Below are 10,991 nucleotides of genomic sequence, written 5' to 3'. Positions count from 1 at the left end.
CAGCTTACTGAAGTTGTGCAGGGAGAAGAAAGTTATTCCAAAAATGACTTCTTAACTATTCATTTTGATACAGTAAATTACTAATTGTATTGATGAACAGTATTTAAATGTCACTGTGTGTCCTCTGAGGTCCACGCTATGAGGTCATATCTAAATGCATTTAACTGACACTGCTGCACAGGTAGATGTGATCACCTCATGCTTACAGTGTAAATCCTAGTACAACCACAGTAGTCAGCAATAATCCACCTGAAAATCAGGGACACAAACACAACAAAACCCCAGACAACCCCAGAAACAGGTCCTGAGAAAATAATTACATCATCACACAAGGTCTTTAGAACATTATATTTCATAAAAGACAATGATAAAAAAGTACAAACATTTCCATGAGAAGCAAAAAAAAAAAAAAATGAGAGTACAAGAAATTACTAGCATTTATTTCAGTGCATTTATATAGAAGCCTTTTAGATCTTAATAAATAAAATAATCTTAAGTACACTTCCTTTTTCTGATAAACACTATGACCATTTCAGTTCTCTCATTGGCATATTTGCAAATACAAGATAATACAACTAGAGTACCAGCATTTGTCTGAAAAGTACACAAAGAAATATAACAGAGACAAACAAAGGCCAAATAAAATGACACACAATCTGCTTCGACTTGTACAGAACCTCCAAAATGAAGGAGAATATTGAACCGGATATTTTTCCATTTTGTTTTAAAATGGATTATCAATACCTTGGCTAGGAAAGGAGAATAAGCAAGTTTTAACACATAATTTTGTATTTACATAATATGGCAAATAAGGGTTTATTTTTATGGAACACCTTTTCACAAACTACAAACAGAAATTTATATTTAGACTAAAAAAATATTCATTAAACCCCAGTTTTGGCAAAGACTTAAATGACAATCTCCACTGTGAATGAGACATAATGTTACAGTGAATGTGTATACTTTTTCCTTTTCTTTTCTACAAACAGGCCCATTAATCATTACTACTCTCTCTAGTCGAAAGGCACTGTATAACTTTCCCAGCAGTGCTACAGGGAGCTCAGAATTATGTCTGTCTATATACATTTCTTGCCTTTGAGACTAAAAAATACAATGCATAAGTTAACAGAAGACGTTTAAATAATTTTAGAAAGGTTTTAACTTCCTTGACTTGATTTGTTTAGAACTGAAATAAGATGTTTCCTGTAGACATACCTAGCACTGTACCTAATCAAGCAGGTAATCAATACATGCACGCTAATAAATCCACTGAACTATAAAGACAGTCTGCATTTGTAATGTATTTGTTAATTTTTATGGGACAGAGTTACAGGCTGGTGGCTATAACTGGTGGCTCGGTCGGTAAAGACACCGTCAGCAAGGCAGGAGACCCAAGAGACCAGGGTTCAGTCCCTGGGCTGGGAAGATCCCCTGGGGAAGAAAATGGCAACCTATTCCAGTATTCCTGCCTGGAAATCCCATGGACAGAGGAGCCTGGAGGGCTACAGTCCATGGGGTTGCAAAGAGTGGGACACAATTTAGGTACTAAACCACCACCATCACCATGGGATAGAGTTCTTTTTATACAGATAATTGGCAAAGCTCTATCACATATATGCAAACATAAAAGTTACCATTTATATGCAAAAATCAATTTGAGGTCTGCACTTAAAAAGCAAAACAAAGGACAAAAAGCAAACTAATGAGATGGCTTTCACAGGATGCCACACTGTACCCAAAACTGAGAAAAGCAAAATAGTTATGGCCCTCACTTAAAACAAAATTACTAATAGACTTAATCCAAGAAAATAAGGCAAATCTAGTTGAAGGGAATTCTCTTGAAACTATAAAAATGTGTATCAAAATGAGAAGATTCCAAAATGTGGGCAGCTCCATATTAAAGAGAAAAATATGTTTTCCTAATAAGACTCAGAAACAGCCCCAAATTCCCCCATGACTAAAATATTTAAGTATTATTGGGTTAATTATGCTCCTATGCCCCTACTATCTTGTTAGTGATCAACAAATGTTAACTTTTTCAATCTACTTTCTTTCATTTCATCAAATTAAAAAACTACATTGGCTTTGAGAGATACACAATTTAATACCTTGCTTTCCAGAAGGTCTGACTTTTCATCAAAAAGCGAAAAACAAATATTTTGGAAATATTTCTAAGAAATAAATGTAGAAAATTTTGTTTGTCGTAACAGAGAGCTATCAGTTTTTCTCAAAGTGTAAGAATTTCAATTATTTTATGGTTTTGTTTGCAGTCATTTGTGTTATCAATATTTGCCACAGAAAATGAAAATTTTAAAATTAAACTTACAACCTGAGACATAACTAACTATATCTGTGTCAGGTGAGTGACCCATTTTGTTCCTCGATATTGAAGGTTCATTTTATAGATACATAATTTTTTGTTTTAAATTTGTGAAAATATCTTAAGACATTTTAAAGAATCTTTGGTCAATCATAATTGATAATTTTCAAAGTAAGGATACTGTTTGGTTTTGTTATGAAAATGCCATCCAAATTCAAGAATAAGTAATACACTTGATGTCAGGTAGAGGGACCTGTTTTTAGAGAAGTGTCTTAATAAAGCCAATGCATTTAAATAATTGGTAGTGTATTTTAATATAATTCTATTAATTTATGTTTTAGTGAGGAAATTTTAACACCAGAGATGTAATAACTTAGAAGTGAAAAAAATACATGTAGTTTGAATGAAACCAGCCAACATTAAAAAGGGTCCCTTCCAAACTTGAAGTTCGATGAGTCTGATAATTAAACTTAAAATCTGCTTTTATCTACTAAGCATTTATCTTCATAAAAATAGAACATTTACTGTTTTATCTAATAGTATAATTCATTTGTATGTTTTAAGTACTACTGGGTTTTCCATAACTCAATCTTCTAAAAAATTGTTTTGCTTTTTTCTTAAATGAAAATTTTTTTTGGCTCTTCTGAACTGGAAATAATAAAAGTGCTATTTACTGTGAATTAAAAAAATACAGTGCACAACCACACGCAACCTTGGGAACATTTTTTGAGGCACAAAATCCCTGACACACACACCAGAGGTACATGAGAGACGTTTAACAAAGAGGTCCTCTACATCATGTAACATCACAACTTTTAAGATTTTCTCAGTAAGACTCATGCAATATGCATAAATAATACGGTTGTGATTTAGCAAAATCTGATGAGATTGCAAGCAAGGGAAAAAAAAGGTAATTCTGGTAGGAAGAAAAGCTATTTAAGTCCTTTCTTCTTATCCTTAAAAACGCTACGGAAGCTGTGACTTCTTCCACACAAAAAGCTGAAGGGCTAAAGCTCAGAACTAGTATAACAGTGTACTGTATTAGTTGGCTGTCAATTATTGACAGTTCCTTCATTTCACACAAGGTTAACCTTTGTTTAGTGACATAAATTTACAGGGTTTTATTCCATGCAAATAAAAAATGTTTATAAAAGTCCCATAAAGGCATCACCTGTTACATGCAAAACTGTAACACATCTTATTTTTCAACAATTTAAACACATTAATTTACACCACATATGTACAAAATATGTTTAAATGGAAATAAAGCATTCTCTTGAATTAAATTATAGATTTTAGTATAAAAATTCTCTCTTCTTAGGGAGCTCCTGTAACTGCCAGACTTAACTGCATCTGGTCTCTGCAGCGCTCGCCAGGGGGTGTGTCTCGGTAAAAGATGGGTGGGCGGAAGAAGGCTGACTACAATCCCACAAATAACCACTGAGAACGCAGGCTCTTCTCACCGCGCAGAGCGCTGTGACGCATCCACTCACTGACCTCCACTAGGGGCGCACTCCCAGTTTCCGATCCAGCATTGCGGTCTTGCCAGGAGAGCTACTTTCTTTAATAGTCTTCGATTGGAGCTAACTCCGGCATGAGGTTTACAGATATATTTGTATACAACCTATCAACCAGTATTTTTGGCGTGTATACTAAATTGTTCAACCCATCGATGTACTGGCGCTCTTTTGAGTATCTGAGTAATTTATACCTACAGCATTAAAGAAAAAGTAACAGAAACATGTTTCAAAAGAAAAACATGAGAATATGCTCAAGGTCATTCTTATCAGTAAAGCATTTAAAGCTCTTTACAATTTGGGGTTCTTACACATAATTAAAAACGGTTCTACACCACATTCTAAATTAGCATTTTTACTAGTCTTAAAATGCTACCTGAAAAATAATTATTTTGTACTCTTACAACTTAGATATCCTTAAGAAATAAAATGCATTAGGCTTTATGCTAAGGAAAAACTTTATGTAAACAATTAACGAGGCTCTTTAACATATAGGGGTGTGTATGTGTGTAAGTATACATACATGTGTATGTATCTTTTCAAAACAAGTACAAGGACTTCCCTGGTAGCTCAGTGGTGGAGAATCCACCTTGCCAGTGCAGGAGACAGGGGTTTGACCCCCGATGTGGGAAGATCCCACGTGTCGCAGAGTAGCTGAGTCCGAGTGCCACACCTACTGACCCGGCATGCCCCAGAGCCTGGGCTCCATAGCAAGAGAAGCTCCTGCAACGAGAGGCCTGCGCACTGCAACTAGAGAGAAGGCCCCGCCTCGCCACAACTAGAAAAAAGCCCACAGAGCAACAGAGCCTCAGCGCAGCCAAAAACAATAAATAAATAAACAAAACTATTTAAAAAAACAAGCACAAGAATGCCTTACTTTTATAAAGAAAAACGATATCAACAGATAATTCCCTTCAAAAGTTTTTTTTTTTTTTTTGTGGGTAGTGTCATGCATTTTTAAGAAGATCTTTCATGTGTTAAATAACTTTGAAACCTCGCTATCTAAAGATGATATTAAACTTACCGTCCTAAGAACTGGACTTCGCCTCGATGGTGATGAGGAATAGATTTGTATTTTCCCAGGTCCCCCTCTGGTCTTGTTACATTATATCCAGCATAGTGAACCCTAAGATACAATATACGGAAATGAAAATACATTAAGAAATAAAATATAAAAATAATTATTTGAATTCTATTTAAAATACAAGAGAATGCTCGAATGTATGTGCTGTCAGTAATTTCAAAAGGGCACTCAATGGAAAAACGGAAAAACACAAAATAGGATTTAGGAACCACAAAGATTTTCCATCCTAAAGAACCCTTTCCTGGGATAGAAAGTATAGTTTATTTAACAGAAAGGAAATCATTAGAAATTTCAATTTAAGTAATCTGTACCTCAACATACCTATTCCAAAGGTCATCATCTTCCCCTCCCCAGCCCCAGAAGGCGTTAGGAAAACCATTGATCTTTCTGAACTGTTCCACTGTCAGTCCACTTACACCACCAAAAAACTCCTTATAAGGAAGACTACAAAAGAAAGCAGAAAACAGCATTCTAAAAGTGAAGTCAAGACAGTTCGCCACATGAAGTTGACTTTTAGATCTTCTACGTGCTTTGCAAAATATACCTCCATTTCCATATAAACAATCATGTTGATTAAATCATATTTTTGGAAGTAAACAGCACACCAAGAAACAAAGCGTCTTCATATTCTAGTGAAATAGGTACACCTAACTGTATTACATAAAACACTTGTGGTAACTGAAATTCACTGTTAAGTATTGTTACTTTGTAAGACTCAAATCAAAACCTAGGGTTCAAAAAATGGTCTATTTTCACACCAAATGTAAACTTGATCAAATACATCAATAGGTGCTAATGCAATGTTAGATGTTACCAAGCTAATTTCCTAATTGATCTTTATTCATTAAATACATTGTTAGATAGATGAGGATAAATATAAACTAGTAAAAGCAAGTCTAGCATTTAATTTTGAAAAAACAAGCTGCCTATCCCTGCAATGCTCTTCCCCAGATACCTATGAACCCTGGGATTAGTCTGTATGCTAAGTCGCTTCAGTTGTATCCGACCCTTTGAAACCCTATGGACTGTAGCCCACTAGGCTCCTCTGTCCATGGGATTCTCCAGTCAAGAACACTAGCGTGTGTTGCCATGCCCTCCTCCAGGGGATCTTCCCCATCCAGGGACTGAACCCACGTATCTTCTGTCTCCTGCACTGGCTGGTGGGTTTTTAAAAAAATTATTTATTTTAATTGGAGGCTAATTACATTACACTATTACACTGGTTTTTGCCATATGCTGACATGAATCAAGCATGGGTGTACATGAGTCCCCCGTCCTGAACCTCCCTCCCTCCCCACCCCATCCTTCAGGGTCGTCCCAGTGCACCAGCTTTGAGTGCCCTGTTTCATGCACTGAATTTGGACTGGTGATCTATTTCACATATGGTAATATACATGTTTCAATGCTATTCTCTCAAATCATCCCACCCTTGGCTTCTCCCACAGAGTCCAAAAATCCAAAAGTCTGTTCTTTATATCTTTTGTGTTCTTATATCTTTTGCTGTCTCGCATTTGGGTCATCATTATCATCCATCAGCACCACCTGGGAACTCCTAGGATTAGTCTAGGTAGATGACTTTATTCATTAGAAATCAATATTTTCAAACAAAAATTGAGAACTTTTCATTTCTATGACACTCATGATTATCTTTTAGCAAAAATCTTTATTAAAATTTATTAAATCTTCAGTAAAATTTAGTAAACAAACAGATTTTTTACCAGCTGAGCCACAAAGGAAGCCCAAGCACAAGGTAGCCTATTCCTTCTCCAGCGGATCTTCCCGACCCAGGACTTGAACCGGGGTCTCCCGCATTGCAGGCAGATTCTTTAACAACTGAGTTATCAGGAAAGTCCTAGCAAAAATCAATTTGCCTGAATATAATGTGACTCTAGCAGGCTGACCACAGTTGAGTTTCTAGAAGTGCAAAGAATCAGATCCTGAACCAGGGTGATCTTCCCAAGGTAATGCCAGACTTGGATTTCTGATACCATGGTCAAAAGGAGATTTTCTAATGATGACAATGACCAGTTGTTTTTTTTTTTTAAAAGCACTCTTTTCTCATTTCCAAGCTGATTTGCCAGGTCCTACCACAGAGACTTCCTGCTTCTCGAGCTCTGCAGGTTGGGCAGCGGTGAAACAGTGACGGAGCCAACATCTCCCTGCTCCAAGCTATCTTCTCTCCTCTCCACTTCCGTTAGCCAATAAAAACTGTGATCTATTTCCCAGACCAGGCCTGCTTGCTTTAATGTCAATTTAAGTTTACTGTCACAGCTCCAACGATGGTATCATTTCAACATATCTCCCATCACAGAACGAAAAACATGTTTCTTAATATTAAAGGCAGGTCAAGAAAACACAGCTTCAGAAGAAGAGAAAATGGGCTGCAGAAGAGAGGGCTTTCCCTGCACTGGAACATCCCCGGAGGAGGGGAACACAGGGGAGCCAGCCTGTGCCCTGCTCCCGCCTGGGCAGCCCAGAGCCTGGGAACTCGCAGAACCCATGGGTAGGCTCTCCTGCTTCCTGAACAAGGACACCAGCGTTCAGAAATGCACGTCCTGGGACAACCAAGCCCTCTGACTGCCAAATATAAAAGCCAGAAACTGGGTCCACACTTCCTTGACCATAGAAACCAGGCTTTCTTTCCTACCACCCCACGCTGAATCCTGTGTGTGAGGAAGCATCAGGATAACAAGCGACTCTATGGACCAGCTCCCTGTGAAGGTGGGCTGGAGTGACAGGTATTCTCTAGGCTCTTGGACCCCCTCAGATCCAGGCACATAAGGCTGCTTCCATTTTAATGATATAATTTTGCAGGTATGTTGCACCATATCTGGCTTCCCGGGCGGCTCAGATGGTAAAGAACCTGCCTGCGAAGGCAGGAGATGGCAGGTTCAGTCCCTGGGTTGGGAAGATCTCCTGGAGGAGGGTCTGGCAACACACTCCAGTATCCTTGCCTGGAGAATTTCACGAACAGAAGAACCTGGCGGGCTACAGCCCATGGGCTTGCACAGACTTGGGCATGACTGAGCGCAAGCATGTTGTACCGTATCAGGAAGACTGCCGTTACTTACATATACATGTATTTATCCAGCTTGGCTGCAAAGTGACGTGGCATTTCTCCACATCCATAATAGTTTCGGTCATTTTCAGGTAGATGATCCACATCGTGGAAGATGACACAGTCCCAGACGCTGTCTTTCATGGCCTCTTTGAAGCCCACGTTGAAGAGCATTGCTCGGTTAAAAGGCTGTGTGCCAGTCTACACGGAGCAAAGAAAAACAGAAATGTACTCAGGCTCCGCTATGACACTTTTCTGTAGCTTTCTAACTTGTTGAATCATGGTCAAACAGCAAAAATAAACACATCCACATCAAACAGATGAATGCTTTAGGATTATCAAATATACTATTTGAATTTTTACTTTATTTTATACTTTGGTAACACAGGAGAAAACACTATTATTATCAAGTCCATTGGGAGATCATCATATTTATATAATGATGGAATTCATGTTTCTGTTTTACTTCAAATACATCAGGATACAGGTTATTTATGACCAGGGGGAAAAAAAAAAAAAACACAAAGCCACCGAAAATAATACAGGTGGCATTTTTTAGTGAAGCTTTCCATATGTTGTCAAGACTAGAAGTGGGAAACAAAGTGAATCAGGAAGCAGGGACCCTTCTCTTACATAATAAGGCCGGGGCGGGGGGGTGCTAACTTTGTATTGCTTATAATAGACACAAAGGCATCTGCAGAGACAAAAACAACTGGAACTTATACAAAACCCAACTACCTTTCTTACAACCATTTCCCTTTCAGTTCAGTTGCTCAGTCGTGTCCAACTCTTTACAACCCCATGAACTGTAGCATGCCAGGCCTCCTTGTCCATCACCAACTCCCAGAGCTTGCTCAAACTTGTATCTTTTGAATGGGTGATGCCACCTGATGTGAAGAGTTGACTCACTGGAAAAGACCCTGATGCTGGGAGGGATTTGGGGGCAAGAGTAGAAGGGGACGACAGAGGATGAGATGGCTGGATGGCATCACCGACTCGATGGACATGAGTTTGAGTGAACTCTGGGAGTTGGTGATGGATAGGGAGGCCTAGCATGCTGCAGTTCGTGGGGTCGCAAAGAGTCAGACATGACTGAGCGACTGAACTGAACTGATGCCATTCAACCATCTCATTTTCCTTCGTCCCCTTCTCCTCCTACCTTCAATCTTTCCCAGCATCAGGGTCTTTCCTAATAAGTCAGTTCTTCGCATCAGGTGGCCAAAGGATTTACTGGAGCTTCAGCTTCAACATCAGTCCTTCCAATGAATATTCAGGACTCATTTCCTTTAGGATGGACTGGTTGGATCTCCTTGCAGTCCAAGGGACTCTCAAGAGTCTTCTCCAACATCACAGTTCAAAGGCATCAATTCTTCAGTGCTCAGTTTTCCTTTCAGTCCAACTCTCACATCCATACATGACTATTAGAAAAACCACAGCTTTGACTATATGGACCTCTATCAGCAAAGTAATGTCTGCTTTCTGCTTTTTAATATGCTCTCTAGGTTGGTCATAGCTTTTCTTTCAAGAAGCAAGCATCTTTTAATTTCATGGCTGCAGTCACCATCTGCAGTGATTCTGGAACCCCAGAAAATAAAGTCTCTCACTGTTTCCCCATCTATTTGCCATGAAGTGATGGGACTGGATACCGTGATCTTAGTTTTTTGAATGTTGAGTTTTAAGCCAGCCTTTTCACTCTCCTCTTTCATTTTCATCGAGGCTTTTTGGTTTTTCCTCACTTTCTGCCATAAAGGTGGTGTCATCTGCATATCTGAAGTTATTGCTACTTCTCCTGGCAATCTTGATTCCAGCTTGAGCTTCATCTAGCCCAACATTTCACATGATGTACTCTGAATAGAAGTTAAATAAGCAGGCTGACAATATACAGCCTTGACGTACTCCTTTCCCAATCTGGAGCCAGTCTGTTGTTCCACGTCCATTCTAATTGTTGCTGCTTGACCTGCATACAGATTTCTCAGGAGGCAGTGAAGGTGGGCTGGTATTTCCATCTCTTTAAGAATTTTCCACAGTTTGTCATGATCCACACAGTCAAAGGCTTTAGTGTAGTCAACGAAGCAGAAGTTGATGTTTTTCTGGAACTGTCATGCTTTTTCAATGATCCAATGGATGTTGGCAATTTGATCTGATTCCTCTTCCTTTTCTAAATCCAGCTTGAACATCTGGAAGTTCACAGTTCACGTACTGTTGAAGCCTGGCTTGGAAAATTTTGAGCATACTTTGCTAACATGTGAGATGAGTGTAATTGTATGGTAGTTTGAACATTTTTTGTCATTGCCTTTCCTCGGGATTGGAATGCAAACTGACCTTTTCCAGTTCTGTGGCCATTGTGTTTTCCAAATTTGCTGGCATACTGAGTGCACTCTCACAGCATCATCTTCTAGGATCTGAAATTGCTCAACTGGAATTCCATCACCTCCACTAGCTTTGTTGGTAGTAATGCTTCCAGCTGCTGCTGCTGCTGCTGCTGCTGCTGCTGCTGCTAAGTCGCTTCAGTCGTGTCCGACTCTGTGTAACCCCATAGACGGCAGCCCACCAGGCTTCCCTGTCCCTGGGATTCTCCAGGCAAGAACACTGGAGTGGGCTGCCATTTCCTTCTCCAATGCATGAAAATGAAAAATGAAAGGGAAGTCGCTCAGTCGTGTCCGACTCTTAGCAACCCCATGGACTGCAGCCCACCAGGCTCCTCCGCCCATGGGATTTTCCAGGCAAGAGTACTGGAGTGGGTTGCCATTGCCTTCTCCGATAACGCTTCCTAGGGCCCACTTAACTTTGCATTCCAGGATGTCTGGCTCTAGGTGAGTGTGATCACTCACCTAGAGCCAGTGGTTATCTGGGTCATGAACATCTTTTTTGTATAGTTCTTCTGGGTATTCCTGCCACCTCTTAATATCTTCTACTTCTGTTAGGTCCCTACCGTTTTTGTCCGTTATTGAGCCCATCTTTGCATGAAATGTTCCCTTGGTATCTGTAATTTTCTTGAAAATATCTCTAGTC

General features: G+C 39.3%; 1 protein-coding gene across 8 annotated transcripts in view; it reads right to left on the bottom strand.

The window, feature by feature from the left end:
* Nucleotides 1-333: 333 nt before the first annotated feature.
* Nucleotides 334-10,991, bottom strand: part of B4GALT6 (beta-1,4-galactosyltransferase 6) — a 72,306-nt gene continuing 61,648 nt past the window's right edge. For 7 of the 8 annotated variants that reach the window (XM_004020450.6, XM_060405209.1, XM_042239667.2 and 4 more), the window contains 4 exons: nucleotides 7,993-8,180; nucleotides 5,243-5,365; nucleotides 4,862-4,963; nucleotides 334-4,031 (listed from right to left, as the gene is read on the bottom strand). In XM_004020450.6, the coding sequence (XP_004020499.1) occupies nucleotides 3,884-4,031; nucleotides 4,862-4,963; nucleotides 5,243-5,365; nucleotides 7,993-8,180 (561 nt within the window). In that variant the 3' untranslated portion in view covers nucleotides 334-3,883. The remainder of the gene's footprint in view (nucleotides 4,032-4,861; nucleotides 4,964-5,242; nucleotides 5,366-7,992; nucleotides 8,181-10,991) is intronic. The other variant, XM_042239668.2, reaches the window with a different exon arrangement.

Source organism: Ovis aries, chromosome 23, assembly GCF_016772045.2.
Source record: "Ovis aries strain OAR_USU_Benz2616 breed Rambouillet chromosome 23, ARS-UI_Ramb_v3.0, whole genome shotgun sequence".
NCBI classification, from domain to species: Eukaryota; Metazoa; Chordata; class Mammalia; order Artiodactyla; family Bovidae; genus Ovis; species Ovis aries.
Note: the sequence above shows the minus strand (reverse complement) of the source record. Positions and strands in the feature narration are given on the sequence as shown.